The sequence below is a fragment of the Rhincodon typus genome, chromosome 13 (genome assembly GCF_021869965.1).
Source record: "Rhincodon typus isolate 14 chromosome 13, sRhiTyp1.1, whole genome shotgun sequence".
NCBI classification, from domain to species: domain Eukaryota; kingdom Metazoa; phylum Chordata; class Chondrichthyes; order Orectolobiformes; family Rhincodontidae; genus Rhincodon; species Rhincodon typus.
In genome coordinates, this window is record NC_063344.1 from 32,250,902 (window position 1) to 32,269,115 (window position 18,214).

At 37.4% G+C, this 18,214-nt stretch overlaps 1 protein-coding gene across 1 annotated transcript in view; it reads left to right on the forward strand.

Moving 5' to 3' along the window:
• The window catches only part of LOC109921378 (DIS3-like exonuclease 2), a 229,517-nt gene that overhangs the window by 129,171 nt on the left and 82,132 nt on the right, over positions 1–18,214 (forward strand). The window contains exons 9-10 of the mRNA XM_048604586.1: positions 2,823–2,904; positions 11,979–12,091. Coding sequence (XP_048460543.1) covers positions 2,823–2,904; positions 11,979–12,091 — 195 coding nt within the window. The remainder of the gene's footprint in view (positions 1–2,822; positions 2,905–11,978; positions 12,092–18,214) is intronic.

The following is an 18,214-nucleotide window of genomic DNA, read 5'->3' on the forward strand; positions in this document are numbered from 1 at the left end:
GGAGGAGAAAACAGAGTTAATGTTTTGGGTCCGATGACCCTTCCTGAGTTCTGAGGAAGGGTCACCGGACCCGAAACGTTAACTCTGTTTTCTCCTCCACAGATGCTGCCAGACCTGCTGAGCTTGTCCAGCAATTTTGTTTTTGTTCCACACAATTAACTATCTGGAAGAGCAGATGCTTCAGTGTCATGTCTCATTCAGAAGACACCATCTCAACAGTACAGAGTTTTCACAGTATTGCATTAAAATGCCAGCATAGATCATGTGTTTTGAAGCTTCTGGAATTGAGCTTGACCTCGACATTCTGGCCAAGAGGCGATAGTGCTTCCATTAAGCCAAGGCTGAGATTTTCTACTATCATCATGGTAGCAGATTCTAACTCCTGAATTAACACATCAAAGAATGATTCATTGAAGGTGGGAATAGGGAAATGGTTTGTCAGTGTTAGTGATAAAAACTAACAGCATTAGAATTTCAAAATGTCCTAGGGTTGTATTAAAGCAGAATCCACATGAACAGAATGAAGGAAAATACACAAAAATGTCATTGTTTGCTCGCTTCTAATGCATAGTTAAACAGTGTTACTGAGGTTATAGATTTAAATTTGCATACAGTTTGAGAATTCACAATAGGATGATACCATTATGTGAATTTTGAAATAGATCAATAAAGGTAAACGTGGAAATTCCTTTTTAGAATGCATCTCAGATTGCTTTCTGAATTGCTGAGTTTCTCGTCTAACAAAGAAGAGTTCTCAATTTAATTCTGAGAAATGAATTGTGGAACATTGCTGATGTGACAGCAGAAGAACAGTAAGAAAATAGTTATTGCAAAATAACTGTGTTCTATGTAAGACTAAAGGAAAAGGAATAGTTGTAGGTAAGACCACTAGACCAACAAAGTGGAAAGTGCAGTTACTAGACCTTAATTAATAAAGCAAAAAAGTTGTAAACAGGTTCATTGATAAACAGTGGAAACTCTTATAATATGTGATGCATGTAATGCAATATTAAGTATATTTCTGAGATAAATAGGGGTTGGAAATCATTATAGAGATTCATAAATCGAATAAAATTCGAATGAAATGTTAATACATATGATAAGATTATAATTTCCAATCATAAGGAGTACAGAAAATGTTTGTTGAAAGAGTATAATGGAGGTAGATACCATGATTAGGTTTAGTAAGGGTGATAATGACAAATATTAGTAAAACAAGTAGTAGGGATATTAAAAAGTAAATGTTTAGAGGAGGTAAGCTCAAATCAGTGATGAATAAAGGGGAATTTCAATTCTGGAGGCAGAAGGTATAGCAAATTGCATTTATATAGTGTCTTTAAAAACTATGCAAGATGCTTTACCAGAGGGTAATCAGACAAAAATTCAAAGGGCAATGAAGGAGACATTAGTGCAGGTAATCAAAAGGTTGCTCAAAGAGATTTTAAGCAGCCTGTTGCATTAGTTTGGGGAGGGGATTCCAGGGACTAGGGTGGGTGAAAGTTTGAGGGGAGATATTTAATTTTTTGCATTAATATTTACGAAGGATAACGAAAGTGAGGATACTGGTATTTTCAGTGGAAGATGAGGAGTATTTGATGGCACCAGCCATAATAAAAGAATAAGTTGTGAAATGGAGGAACTTAGTCCGTGAATCACTCGCTTCTGATTGTTGCATCTTGGCTGTTGAAAACTGTGAGAAAGAAGAGAACAGATGCAGTAGCTATTTTTTTCCACTCTTCCTTCAAAATTCACTGGTCTGGGGGGGATGGGCACCTCTCTGCAGAAGCAAAGCAGGAAAGTTTTGCTGAACCAGTATAAAACTTTGGTTCAGTCACACCTAGAGTATTTAATCCATTTCTGGTCCCCACTCAATAGGAAAGATCCTTGAAAGGGTGCAAAGGAGACTTGCCAGAATGGTTCCAGAATTGAGGAATTTCAGCTACAAAGATAAGTTGAAGAAAATGTAGTTATTTACCTTGGAGGAAAGGAGATTGAGGGAAATTTGATATGGATGTATGAGATTGTGCAATTTTAGATAAAGTTGACAAAGAAAAGCTATTGCCTCTATCTGATGACACAACAACTCGGACGCTAATTAAAGAATTCAGGCAAGTGATGCAGGAGGAGATGTGGGGAAGAACTTTTTTTAAAAAAACCATAGAAATGTCTCTTAATTAAATCTGCTTGATATAATTTTAAAAGATGAATCGTTATCATTGACTGTCTCTACTGCTGACTGTCCAAGAGGCTAAAATTTAACTAGCAAATCCTCCATTTATCAAGATTAAATATTTAAATGTGAAAAAAAGTCAGCATGGTGCAAAATAATATTCAGAAGAGTACTATGCAATCTTGAGTGAAGTATGAAGTAATTATCTTTGGGGAGTTATCTTTTCTTCCTTTTACTTGTCTAATTAATCCAGCTAAAATCGATCTAATTTACGACCCTCCCACCCCAATGTAGAAGATTCCCATTTATATTTTATCTGACAATCTAAAACTCCAGTATTGCAGATATCAAGGTGCAATAAATGAAATATATCTTTGAAGTGTTTATGTTCTAACAAGGAGTATTGCTTGTGCTTTGAAGAGTTGTATCCTTTGTGGTCACAGCAAGGTCCCTACCAGAAATTTCCATTGAAACTCAAGAAACGTCGTGATTGACAAAACGAAGTTTCCGTGTCAATATTTTTGAAGGATATACAGACTATGCTTTCTTACACATCTAACAGTTTCCGGTATTGTTTTCTAGAAACTTTGTTTATTTTTGATTAGTTATGAGAGGTTACAAGATGAAATAAATTTGCCATTTATTTTTCAATAGGAAGGAGTGCATATTCACAATTGATCCAGCCACTGCTAGAGATTTGGATGATGCGCTGTCTTGTCGCAAACTTCCAGATGGTATGTTTTTGAAACACATTTTTCTTTTGAAATTCATGACTGAAAATTTAGTGTTTCTTTCTACAATATTTGAAAAGAAATATTAAAAAAAAATTAAGAATGGTCAAACTACATGACTTCTAAATCGTGTTTCTTTTACCATGACTCAGAAAGCAATGTGGCCTTGATTTTGTAGTCAAGAGTGAAGTGATAGTACTCACCACTAAATTTGAAGAAAACTGTACTCAATGATCTAACAATTTCTGTGGGATGGTTTGCCCCTTTCATGACAGCAGTTTAAATCTGTTGCCAGATCAAGGGTGTGGATTGGCATGCAGCACCCAGTGATTTCAATAAACAGCTAATCACACCAAAGTATCCATGCACAGCAAACCAGGCTGTTAAATCACTTAATTCTTTACTGTTAATGTTGAATTTTAGGTAGTAAATTAAATCGTTATGATTGAATTCTAAGAGAAGCTGAAGTAAACCAACCTTTTCAAAATATTTTGAAATAAATATATTTACTTTTTTTTATTCATTATGGAGAAACTTACCATTCCAGAATTATAAAATTACTTGATTACTTCTGGAGAGATTCAAGAACCGGCACTGATAGCAATTTCTGAAACTCTACGTTATCTTGCATGTGTGTGGACTCCAGCAGTTGCTGTCAGTTTCAGTGTAGTAATGAGAGTGAATACTGATGGTTTTGTCCTCATTGCTTTCTAAAATCTAGGCTTACAGTCTGCAGGTGAAAGAAATGCCAAATGTGCCTTTCATTCTGATAGAGATAAAATTACTATTTCTCTGTCATCTCCAGAATATTCTATTTTATAATACGTAATTGTGTAGTGTATATATAATGATTTTGAACATCTATGGATATTTTTAATACACATTACAAGTATGAAAGACTATTCATACTGTTGCAGAAACTCCTTTCATCTTTAAAAATGTAGTTGTTGGCTTGAAAGAATCCTCATTGGAGGATGCTTAAATTGCCAACAAGGTAAGAGGGATACAGTGCAACTGCTGTTATTCTGAAACAAAAACACACAGTGCAAGAAATACACAGCATGCTAGACACCATCTGTAAAAAGACCAGACTAGGTTATGACTATTTGGGTGTGTACCTATCAAAGGCATCATAGCTGACCTTTCCTTGACTGCACTATGTATTTCCTGGCTGGTATATTATAAATTAATATAGTTCAGTGATTTATGACTAATGTAGACACAGGGAAAAAACAATATTTTGGGGGAGAAAATTTTCATTTCCATGGCATGAAGCTGAGTGGTACTCCTGCTGAAATTGTGAAGCATTGCAACAATTAAGCTCATTCACTTTCTGTGACATTGCCAACAATGAGTCAGAGGATAGAATCCGTCATTAATGTGTAGCTGATTTCCCTGTGGAGTTACTGATGTTATTGTCTTTTGCACTGTAACCTATTTAAGAGTATTATGGTGATAGTCATATACAATTCTCTATCCTATGACGTATATATCTCATAATCATGAATTCATTACTAAATACTAACATTAAATGAAATAAGTAATTTGGTTAAAGTAAGAAATGAAAATTCAAGATTATTTATTTAGTCTTAGTTTTAGATAAAATTCTTTAATATATAATCATTTTTAAAAAAGAAATTATTCAAATGTAATAAAGTTATCTAAATGACGAATAATCTGATAAAATAGAGGAACATTAAAATAACCACCTTATAAATAACTTGGATGTCAACAGAACTTAATTTGAGTTGAACTTTATATAATTTTATATATTTATGTAAATTGATATTTTAAAATGAATTACGTCATATAAGGAAGGTATGAGGAGGGAAATTGATGCTTTAACTGCGTTAAAAGTATCAAAAAGTAATATCAAGCAAAACAAAAAAAAAAATTGGAAAAACTAAACGAGTTTAAAGGAGCAACACGTAAAATTTTGGACTTCTGTCCGCAGAAGATGCTTTGGGCAGGCTGGGTGTGGAGAAGGATATTTGCCCATGAATCTATGCCCTGCTCCCTTCTGCTTATTTCCACTAAACTGCTAGCCACTTACCTTCTCTTCCTGGCTTATATGTTTGGTATATTGCAAACAGCTCTCTTAGGTACACCTCAAATACTTGTATCGTTCAAAACGTCGTCATTACATCTCTCTTCAAGACAGAACCCTTTGTCCTTGCAAACTATCATACCATCTCCGACTTAACTTTCCACTCCACAAGCTGCTCCAAAAAGCCATTTTGCAGACGTTCCACATATTCCTTATCTTGAGATCCGCTACAAACCTGGTTATCCTCGTCTGTCTGCATTTTGAAGTCCCTGAGGACTATCGTAATAGTGCCTTTCTTACATGCCTTTTCTATCTCCTGATTACTGAGGTCTATACATCACTCCCGTAAGTGTCTTTTCTCCTTTGCAGTTACTCATCTGTACCCACACAGATTCTATATGTCCATTTCTGATTCACTTTTTGCTATCAATTTAATTTCATTTCTTACTAATAAGGCAATACCACTCCTTCTTCCTATCTGCCTGTCCTTTCAATAGGATGCACTATTTTCTCCCTGGCTTCCTTTAACAACGAAGGGTACAATTCATCTGGCACTGGTGACTTATCCATATTTAAGATGAGTGGTCCTTCCATTTATTATTATAATAATAACTATACTTATATAATTATAGTTAACTATTATTACTCTATTGTCACTGTACTCAGAAATTTTCCTACATATTTGCTCCTCTAACCCTTTCCCACTATTCAGGTATTTGCAATACACACCTAGCAATTTGGCTATCCGTTTTTTTGTCATGACCTCAACACACATTGCTTCATTTGATTCTTCATCTTGGTATATCAAAGCCCTTTACAGCTTTTTAATTCTTTTTAACTCTTTAATTGTTTGGCCAATAAAGCTGTACCTTACCTTTTTATCATCACTTCTATCATACCTGAAAACTCATTGATATAGAGCTGACATGCTTGACTCTCTTTAGGCCACATTTCCATTAATGATAATGAGCTTCCATCTGTCTACCTGCATTTGGCATTTGGTTTGTACAGGTACCACCTTTCCCAGAACCAGTCCCAATACCCCAGAAATCTGATGCCCACTCTTCTACACCAGCTTTTCAGTTGTTCAGTTCTCCTATTCTGTGCTCACTGGCATATGGGACTCTTAACTAACTCCCTGAAGTCTGCTTTCTGAACATTGTCTACACTCATCCCTGTTATTTATACCAACATGGACCACAACCTCTGGCTGATCACCCTCTGTCAGAGGAATGCCTGTAGTCACTCCATTGTATCCTTTAACATGGCATGAGGGAGGCAACTACTGTCCTGGAGTCACATCAATGGCTGCAGAAATGCCTGTCTGATCTCTTGGCTGTGAAATCCCATATTCCTATTGCTGTTTCATTCATCTTCTCTTCCCCTCCACCCTCAATTCAGTTAAGCCATCCATTATGCCACTAAATTAGCTCTGCTTGCACTCTCCTAAGGAACAATTGCCCTTACTCATTTCCAAAATGGAATACTCATTAGCAAACAAGATAGATTTCGGGAACTCCTGCAAAAGCTGCCTAGTTTTTGTAGACTGCCTGGCAGTGACCAATTCCTCCTCTGTCTGTATGCTTCAAAGTTGTGGTGTGACCACCTCCCTAGACATGCTATCCATGTAGTCCTCTGTTTTGTGGACGCACGACAGTGACTCAAGTTCTAAACCCAGAGTTTAAGCTTGTTAAGCCTGTGATACTTCCTGCAGATGTATTCTTCTGGAATACATATGATGCATCCGTGACTTCACACATCCCACAGGATTCGCAATCCATTAGTCCGAACTGACGTGCAATCTTGTAACTTCAGAACTTGGTGGAAGAAGCCAAAGACCAAGGGCCTTGATAGATTACAATCCTCAAGTGCTTATGAAATACATGAACTGATAAGATTTGATATGTTCAAGCTTTCGTATGTTTTTACAGATGGCTTGAGTGATGAGTAAATCCTGAAGAGTTAGTATTATTCTTGTGGATTGGACAAAAGGATATACCATATTGAAATCTCAAAACATATGAGATAATGAAGGGACCTACATGTTAGTAGCTGAATTATTAAAGAGCATCCAATAGATGTATAAATGATTTTTTTACAAAAACAAAGTTGCTGGAAAAGCTCAGCAGGTCTGGCAGCATCTCTGAAGAAAAAAGCAGAGTTGATGTTTCGGGTCCGGTGACCCTCCCTCAGAACTGAAGTTCTAGGGAAGGGTCTCTGGACCTGAAACGTTAACTCTGTTTTTTCCTTCACAGATGCTGCCAGACCTGCTGAGCTTTTCCAGCAACTTTGTTTTTATTCCTGATTTACAGCATCTGCAGTTCTTTCGTTTGTTATAACTGATATATGCCTGCGTAAATATAGAACTCTAGTGGTGTGTGATTGTGCTTTAGAAAGAAATCATGGAGGCAGTAACAGAAGTTCTGGCTGAAATTATTTTTTTAATGAGCAAATTGTGTCCTGTGACTGGGATTATTTGCCCGGTTGACTAGAGCTTTGTATTTTGTAGTAGTATTGGTAGTTGAGACCATTATGATGATATTTTTAAAAAAACTTTGCTGTTACAGTTACAGCTCAAGCCTACACGCTTAATGTTTGTTCATTGACAATGTGTTGCGCAATGAAATGAATGCTGTACCTTTGTTGAATTAAAATGAACACCTATTGTTCTGCATTTTTAGATTGAATGAACAGTTTTCAGATTGTGTATTCAGCACTAAATCATTGCTGATATTTCTATGCAGTATTGAGGAAGTACTGCACCGTTGGACTTGTCATCTTTTGGTCTTAATGTTAAACCAATGCCCCATTTGTCTGCTTCGCCGAATGTAAACAATCTCTCAGCACTAATTCAGAGAAGAATAGGAGAATAATCTTAGTTGCCCTATCCAACATTTCTCCCTAAAGCAACCCATAAGAAACAGATTATCAGATCATTATCACATTGCTGAATTTGTGGGTGTTTACAGGGCACAAATTGGCTGCTGCATTTCCTATGTTACAGCTGTGAGTACACTTCAAAAAGTACTTCTTTAACTGTAAAGTGCTTTGAGATGCCTGCTAGTTTGAAAATCATAAGCAAATCAAAACCTTTATTTTAAATTGCAATTCAACTAACAGAGCTTTTATCCAAAATGGCAAAATAAAACCTTTTCTTCCAACTTGACATTACAAAATTCAGTTTTTGAATTGTTTCCAGAGCATTTATATTGGTTCTATAAAATGAGTGGAAAGCAACATGTGGGGCTTGTTAAACTTGGCAGTGTTGTGCAAGTTGCATCCAAGTTTTGATGTAATTTAGAAAGAAATTTCTCATCCTGATATTCTGGTTTGTATTTCTCTTCATTTGGATTTAATGTGCCAGGAGTCCAAAGCAAAATTAATGGTAAATAACAGGCAGCAGATTACCTATGTCTTCAAAGTGTTTGCCTCATATTAGGAATAATCAAGAATTTTAAATGTCATTTATGTGCTATACTTGCATCTCTTCAAAGCAATGCATCCTAAAAATACATCACATGGATCTCTAGAAGTAAAGGCAGTATGATTTTTTTCTTTCAGTATTATGCAACGAAATTTTTATATATCTAGGTTTATTTTTCTGCCTGTTTGGGGTTGAGTGGGAACATCTGTGGGCAGAGCAGCACGTTGGTGTCATTGGCTAAGCCAGCATTTATTGTCCATCCTTCAGTGTCGGTTCGATGTTTTTTTACAGGAATAGTGTGATGAGCTTTATCAACAGATTTTGGACAAACAGGATGCAGCTGGACAGCATTACTGTAAAACAAGAATAGATTGAATTGAAATTGACACTGTCAGTTGCTGGGAGGACAAAGAGTTGGAATATTGTTATTAGGATGTGAGAGGTGATGGAATTACAGAAGCCTTTTTTTTAATTCATGGGTTATGGGCATTGCTAGCTGGCCAGCACTTATTGTCATCCCTAGTTGCTCTTGAGAAAGTGGTAGTGAGCTGCTTTCTTGATGTGCTGTAGGTAGACCCATAATGCCATTAGGATTTTAACCCAGTGTCAGTGAAGAAATGACGATATATTTCCAAGTCAGGATGGTGAAGGGCTTGGAGGGAAAGTTGCAGATGGTGGTGTTCCCATGTATCTGCTGCCCTTGTCCTTCTAGATGGAAGTTGTCGTGGGTTTGGAAGGTGCTGTCTGAAAAAAAATGGCAGATTTCTGTGTGTTGTTGAGAGAGTAGGTACTGCCGCTACTGAGAGTCGATGTTTGTGATGTGCTGCCACGGGCTGTCGTGGATAGTGTCCAGCTTCTTGAGTGTCGTTGGAGCTGCACTCATCCAGGCAAGAGGGGAGTACCCATCACCCTCCTGACTTGTGCCTCGTAGATGGTGGAAAGGCACTGGGGAGTCGGGAGGTGAGTTACTTGCTGCAATATTCCTACTTCTGCAGCTATTTTATTTATATGGTGAGTCAAGTTGAATTTCTGGCCAGTAGTTCCTCCCGGTATGTTGATAGTGGTGAATTCAGTGATGATAACGGCATTGAATGTCAAGGGTGGTAGTTAGATGATCTGTTATTGGAGATGGTCATTGCCTGACATTTGTGCAGTAGGAATGTTACTTGCCATGTTTCAGCCCAAATCTGGATGTTGTCCAGGTTCGGTTACATTTGGACGTGGACTGTATCTGTTATTGGAGATGGCCATTGCCTGGCATTTGTGCAGTAGGAATGTTACTTTCCACATTTCAGCCCAAATCTGGATATTGTCCAAGTTTATTACATTTGGACATGGACTGTATCTGAGGAGTCACGAATGGTGCAATCATCAGTAAACATCCCCACTTCTGACCTTATGATGGAGGGATGGTGAAGCAGCTCAAGATGGTTGGGCCTAGGACACTATTCTAAGGGATTCTTGCAGGGAACTAACATGACTAACCTCCAAAAACCACAACCATTTTCTTATGTGTTAGGTATGATTCCAACCATCAGAAACTTTTCCTAGTGGTTTCCATTGATTTCAGATTTGCTAGGGCCCCTTGATGGCACACTCAGTCAAAGCACCCTTGATGTCCAGATTTGTCACTCTCACCTCACCTCACTTCAGGAATTCAGCTCTTTTGTCCACATTTGAACCAAGGCTATATTGAGGTTAGGAGCTGAATGGCCCTGTATAATCCAAACTGTGCATCACAGAGCAGGTTATTTCTGAGCAGGTGCTGCTTGGTAGTAGTGTTGATGATATTACCCATCAGTGTTTTGGTGATCAAGAGTAGACTGATGGGACAATAATTGGTTGTGTTGGATTTGTCCTGCTTTTTGCGTACTGTACATACATGGCAATTTTCCACACTGTTATGTAGATACCAGTGGTGTAGCTGTAATGCTTGGCTAGGTGTGTGGCAAGTTCTGCAACACAAGTCTTCAGACTCTTGCCGGAATGCTGTCAAGCCTATGGTCTTTGCAGTATCCAGTGTCTCCAACCATTTCTTGATATCTTGCTAAAGTCTGGCTTTAGTGTGAATAGGTTTATGTGCACCACTAATGGATTTTGTTTATCTTGGATTGATTTGCACCAAGATAAATGATGGGGCCTGCCGGTTTGTTAGAGATTTCTGGATTTGTTATTTTTAAGTTTAAAGGGAACACCTATAGCTTGGAGAGGGTTTTAATTTTGTTTTACTTTGTGTTTTGGAACAGTCTTGTGAAGTCCTTGGGTGAGGATAGCTGTATAGACTTGCAGTCCAGAGAAAGGAATGATATAACAAATTCGGTTACCTCGGAGTGAAGAATCGGTGTCAATCCCAGACCAGAAGCATTGGGATAAAACTCGAAGAGGTTACTTAATGCTGAGTACATTTAAACTCGGGTGTGTAGTAACTCCACATAGCTTCTATGTGCATTTTCAGTCTGTAAGTTGAAGTTACATGTGACTGAATTTACCAATATGTTAGATACGGGGATTCTGATGTATTTTATGAGTAGTGTTTTTGGGTGCTGTACTAGGGGTGTGTTTCAAGGCAGTATACAAAAACTGTCTTTTTTATCAATTTAAAAATGAATCTTTTGGGGTTATTGGATTCTCCTTTTAATGTGTATAAAATCCTTGAATTTGTATTATAAGTAGAGGATTTGATTTATTTTATTTTAACTTCATTCCTTCTGCTAATAAATTTCAGTTCTATTGTTAAAGCAAGATCTGCAGCATTGCACGCTATTTTAGTGAGATACCATTTTGTTAAAACAAGTTTTGGAGTTACTATGCACCTGAGTTTAAAACAAGCCAAATTTAAGTCTGGGATCTGACCTATCTGTAAAAACATCAGCTGGGATCACAACAAGGGTATCATCAACCAGGAATAGTATGAAATCCACAATGTAATTGAAAATAGAGACCTGGTGCACGCGCAATTTGCCTAAAGGGCTGTTCTGCCCTATAACAATTGTCTATTTCTGTTTACAGATGATTGGATGTACTGAAGCTCTGTTTCTCTTCTCATCTCATCTCTCCTCCTTTCTTTAAAACTGTCATCTTTGAGAAACCTTTTAATCATTCCTAATGTCTATCTCCTTTGTTTCAGTGTTAGTTGTTTGATTATGTTTTTAGCCATAGATTCCACTCCTCTCCTAGCCCGTAGGCTGAGGCTGATCAGACTGGTTCACACATTTGTGCCTGTTTGAATCTGAAGTAAAATTCTAACTTTGTATTATCTCCATTTACCAAAACCACCTTCTTCTAACTCCACAATGTGTCACATCTTTGCTTGAAACACTTAAGCATGTCTTTGTTACATTTTGTGATATCATGGGGAGACAGTAGTGTAGTAGTAATATTACTGGACTAGAAATCCAGGGGACCAGCCTAATGTTCTGGGGATGTGGGTTTGAATCCCACCATGGCTGATTGTGAAGTTTGAATTCAATAAAATCTGGAAGTTAAAACCAGTCTAATGGCGATCATGTAACTTTTGTCAGTTGTCACAAAAATACATCTGGTTCAGCAATTCTATGTATATAGAATGTGTATTTATTGATGATATTTATAATAATTTATTTAAAGGAAACTTTGAAGTTGGAGTGCATATTGCAGATGTGAGTTACTTTGTTCACGAAGGGACTGCTCTTGATACGATGGCCAGTAAGAGGGCAACCAGCGTCTACTTGGTTCAGAAGGTAAGGAATGTGAAGTCAAACCAGTGATGATCAGTTTAGAGAAATAGTTAATAGTTGTCTAAAACCGGTTTAATAATTAGGAGTGCATTGTAACAAAAGTACAAATAGGTTAATCTCTTAAACATACCCTACGAATGAGTTTATCAGAGCTGATGGATAAATTCAGTCACTGAACACTTAAGTGTGCACTCCTTTACTCTGAATGACACAGGTCAGTAAATGGAACTTACAAACATATAGCTTATACAGCCTGGATAAAAATAAGTTGTTAAAATTTTGAATTATTAACTATTTCCAGTATACATGCACATGAGAGGAGTGCAGTGTTAAGGGTTTTCTGCTAAAAAGTGTTGAGAATACCATGTGCTAAATTGTATTCAGAAATGATTGAAACTAAATTTTCTTCATCTCCACAAAGTATTTACGGCCTATCAGATCGACATAAGCCATCTCCCACACCACCTCTTCTAATGGTATTAACACATTCTTCTATTCTCTCTTTCAAACACTGAAGTAGTTAATGCTCATGTGCATCCATTATGTTTACCCCAGCTATTCCTGTGATAGTGAGTTATGCATTCTACTTGTTCTCTGGGCAAAGAAGTTTCTCCTGATGTGGATTTATTAGTGACTATCTTGTATTATGATTACAGAAAGGGGCAAACTATAGAGTGGGATTAAGGAAGGACTTTGATTATTCTGATATAAATTGATATACTAATTGTATAAAGGGCAGAGAGATGGAAGACTTTTTGAGGTGTTAAGAAGAACTTTGTCAGTATGTTTTAAACCCAATGTGAAAGGATGCATTGCTAGATCTAGTTCTGAGTAATTAAGATGGGTCAAATGGATCAAGTGTTATGGGGTAATATTTAAAGACTAGTGATCATTTAGCTCAGAGTTTAGATTAGCTGTGGGAAAGGACAAGGAGCACAGTAGAGTAAAATACTTAAGGGCCCGTTTCCATTGGGTATAAAAACATTTGGCCCAGGTATATTGGAATCAAAAAGTTAAAGGTGGCAGAACAAGTTGAGAAAGGCATGTTCCCAAGGATGAAGGCTTTCAATCATTGGATAGATTGGCAAAGCTAGGGTTGTTCTCTTAGAGAATGTTGAGAGAAAATTAAATGAAGGGGTCCAGAACCAGAGGCGCTGACATATTGCTCAATAGGAAAACGACTGATGAGAACATGAGGCAAAACCTTTTTCTGCAGAATGTGGTTAGGATCTGCCTGAGAATGGGTGTGGATTAAATCTTGGGTTTCAACAGGGATTTGGTGGGGAGCTGAGGAGAAAAAAAGTTGCAGGATTCTGAAGAAAAGGTGAGTGAAAATAACCAAGCTGCTCTTACGAGGAGCCAGTGTGGATGCAATGGTTTCCATCTTTGTTGAAACTATTTGATGATGAACGCCCAAGAAATCTGGTTTTCACCCTTGCAATGTTTCTTTACCATTTTTATTGTATGAAGACCAGAACTGTTCACCGTAACCTGGTAGTCGAGCCAATGTCCTATTTATCTTTAAATATTTCTCCTGTAGAAGTGAACCCCACTGCTTTGTATTCTTTACTTAGGGATTTATCATCCTACATCACTACTTTTAGTGGTCTCTGAATTTGTAACATTCCATTCCTGTACCCCATTTTAGTTTCCATGAAATATGTGGCCTCTTATTCTCACAAAGTGTACTGTCTCCTATTAAGCTATTAACTTGACAGTTGCACACTATTCTGCAAATTTATTGATGCCTTCCAGTATTTTGTTATAATCCTTTGCTATAATCCTTTACATCTACAAACTTTGAAACCATACTTTGATTGACGTATCAAAATTGTTTATTGAAGTAGTGAACAGCATTAGATCCTGCATCATCAGTCTTCACCATTTCTCACCCTTGCCAGTCTGAGTAACTACCTTTCATCAAAATGCTATTTCAAATAATTCAATGAGGGTGGTTAAATATGACTTTCACTTTCGAATCTGACAACTGACTACTCTTGATTACCTTTTCAATCTCTAGATAGTTTCGTTATATCTGTGAATAATTGATTAAGGATTTTTTCATTTTTATCACTGATGTTAAGCTAATGAGTCCAACACTCCCTTTGTTGTAGGCATGTTTATATTACAAACATTGTGTTTGGTATAGCTAATTTATACTTGCTTTTCAATTGGATATATTTACCCTGGATTCTGTTCACCATTTTAACTATCCCCCACTGTTTATCTACTGCTTGGTCAATAAATGTCTTCAGCTTATTTTCCTATGTCTATTTGTATCTCCTTTAAATAATTTTTCCTCAATTTATTACTGTAATTTTTGTCTCACTTGTGCTCTTGTCAATATTTATCTTACTATGCTGTGATTGCTATTGCCCAGATATTCCCCTATGTTCACTCCTCAACTCTCTTAACTATTCTGATTCATTTCCCAGTATAAACCAGATTTGTGTGTTGAATTCATGTCTTAATGAGAACCACTCCTAAGTAGAAAAAATTGTATTTAAAATAAAAATTAATATAATTATTAATATAAGTACTGAAAAAGGCAGACTTTTTGATCAGTGGAACATTTGATTATGTTTTCAATAGCTATCTGATCATCAAAATGACCTTTTCCAGTTAACAGTTCAGTTAATCAGAAAGTGATTGCAACATAGAATTAAATTTTTGGTTATAACAGAAATATTCTTTTGGAATCATTATAATAATATGAAAAATCTTAAAACTTATGAAGAAAAAAGTAAAACATGAATCATTTAGATTCAAGTGACTTATTTTGTAGAATTTACGTTCTCTGAGAAATTTAGAGTTTGGTGCCTCTAGAAATGAAACTATTTGCCAAAGTGGTGAAACTTGCCTACCAATGCTATTGAACAATTTCTGTTTGAAAAATCAACAAATGATATTCTCATCTTCATGCCACTTAATCAACAGCTTGATGTTTTTAAAACCTTGTATCCTTGGTGGTACTGAGGAATATTGGAAATAGGAGCAGGGCTAGGACATTTGGCTGCTGTGCCTGCTCTGACATTCAAGTAAATTTTAGCTGAATTTCTACATCAATGTCATTCTCCCCCCTATGTTGTCATATCCCTTCATTTCTTTTCAGTATCTAGAAACCTAACAATCTCTCTCTGAATATACTCAATAATGAAGTCTGCATAACTGTCTGGGAAAGGGAATTCCAAAGATTCAACACCCTCTGGGTGAAGAAATTCCTTGTCATTTCAGTCCTAATTGGCCTACTGATTGTTCTAAGACTCTGTCCCCTGATTCTAGACACCCCAGTCAGGGTAAACACCCTTGCTGCATCAAACTTGTTGAGACCTATAAGAATTTTGTATGTTTCAATGAAATCACCTCTGATCTATTTGATCTCTGGAGGATATAGGCCCCCATCTCCTCAGTCTCTTCTCATAGGATGTTCTAACTGCTGTTTCCAAAAATTAGTCTGTTGAATCTTTACTCCACTCTCTCTATAACAAGTAAATTATTTCTTAATTAAAGAGTAGCAAAACTGCACACAGTACTTCAGATGCAATCTCACCAAGGTTCTATTCAGTTTCTCCTGTATTCAAATTCTCTTGCCCTAAGGGCCAACATATCATGTTTTTAATAATTATTAATGGAATGTGGGTATTGCTGGCAAAGACAGATTTGTTGCCCTTTTGGAATTACCCATGAACTGACTGGCTTGTCTATTATTCCTGAAAGCAGTTAAGAGTCTGAAAAGGCATGTAGACCAGACCAGGTAGGGATGGTAGATTTCCTTCCCTAATGGACATTAATGAACCATGTAGGTTTTTATGATAGTTAATGGTAGTTTCCTGATCACTATTACTGAGTCTATCTTTTAATTCTAGATTCTGTCTAGATCTACTAGTGGCAGGATTTGGAATAATCTCCCTAAAAGGATGAACATGGGACTCTGGATCGCTAAACTAGTGACATTATCACTATGCTAATTGATTGCTGTGTCTGCATGTTAGCTTTCGATCGCTTCTGAACAAGGACACCCTGGTGCCTTTGGCCATCAACATTGTAATCTCTATTTAAGAAATACTTGTGTTTCTGTTTTTTTTTCTGCCGAAGTTGACAATTTCATATTTTTCCACATTATATTTCATCTACCATGTTCTTGCCCACTTACTCAGCTTGTCTAAATCTCTGTAAAGACTCTTTGCATATTCCTCACAACTCACATTCCCACCTAACTTTGTGTCATCAGCAAGCTTGGAAAGATTACATTTGGCCGCCACATCCAAAACATTGATAAACATTGTGAATAGCTGTTGGGCAAGTACACATCCTTGCAGTACCACAGTAGTGACAGCTGGCTAACCTGAGAATGAGTCATTTACTGTGTTTTTTGTCTGTTAACTAATTCTGAATCCATGAACGTACTCCCAATTCCTTGCACTCTTAATTTTACTTACTAACCACCTGTACGGAACCTTACCAAAAGCTTGCTAAAAACTCAAATACACTGTACCCACTGATTCTGTCTCATACATTCTGCTAGTCACATCCTTAAAAAAACTCTTAACAAGTTTGTCAAACATAGTTTTACTTTCATAAATCCATGTTATCTGTGCCCAATCCTATCATTTTTCCTAAATGTCTAATTATCACATGCTTTATGATAGGATCCATTTGTAGGCTGGTATGCTACCCTTGCTGTTTCTTAGCTCCATCAAATTGATTCTGTATTTTCTTGGATTCTAATTTGTTTAGCTTGTAGACCAGTGATTTGCACCATAACTCACAATCAGTTTTACTAATTTTGCCTTTGGAGGCTTACAACAGATGATATTCCACTGATATATAAAATGTAACTGAACTACCCAAACACAATATTTCCATAAAGAAAAATCCATTTTTTGAGATTGCATCTAAATCTAAGAAAATTCCACTTTATGTCTTTTTACGGGAAGTAACATCACTGGCAAGGCCATCCCTAATTAACCTTGAATTGAGTAGCTTGCTGGCTATTACAGAACACAGTTAAAAATCAACCATGTTGCTGTGAGTCTGGAGTAACATGTAGACCATACTAGGGTAAGGATGGCGGATTCACTTCCTCAAACCAGGTAGTTTTATAAATAATCAATGAGAGCTGTACTTTGGCGAGCTTTAATTTCCAGTTTAATTAACTGAACTTGTTTGCCACAAAATGGGATTTGAACGTTTGTCCCCAAACCATTAGTTTGGGCCTCTGGACTACCGGCCCAGTGTCATTACTACACTACCACTGTCTCCAACTACATAGTTTGGCAGAAATTAGCCCATTTGTTATCCACTGCTTTTTTCTTGTTCTCCCCAACCCAGCTACCTCTGTCTCTAGACTTTGCTGACCCTGCTACGTCCAGCCTTGCTGACTGGTGCCATTCACCATCTTGCTTCTTTTCCAATCACAAATTGTTTCTCTCCCAAGTTCCCTGCTGATCAGTTCTCTATGAGACTGAAAGCAGAACCTGCTACAGAGAGCCAGTCTGTCTTTGCAGGAGCAGGTTCTCACTGACCATGACAGTTCTATTTATGAGGGCAGCTTTTCTCTGACTGGTTGGCCCTATTGAATTTTTAAAGGCATTTGGGTAGCTTTCGGGGATGAATTCACTTACTGTACCCATATGTTTTGATCAGTTTTGCTCTGCCCAAAGTGTGCTCCTTGACAGATTCTGAATCCTGAGCTGATGCTTGACAACAAGATGCAGGGCTGGATGAACACAGCAGGCCAAGCAGCATCATAGGAGCAGAGAGGCTGACGTTTCGGGCCTAGACCCTTCATCAGAAAAGGGGGAGGGGAAGGGGGTTTTGAAATAAATAGGGAGAGAGTGGGAGGCGGATAGAAGAGGGATAGAGGAGAGGAAACAAACAGGTCGAAGAGGCGGGGATGGAGCCAGTAAAGGTGAGTGTAGGTAGGGAGTTAGGAAGGGGATAGGTCAGTCCAGGGAGGACGGACAGGTCAAGGGAGCAGGATGAGGTTGGTCGGTAGGAGATGGAGGTGCGGCTTGAGGTGGGAGGAAGAACAGGTTAGGGAGGCAGGGATGAGCTGGACTGGTTTTGGGATGCGGTAGGGGGAGGGGAGATTTTGAAACTTGTGAAATCCACATTGATACCATT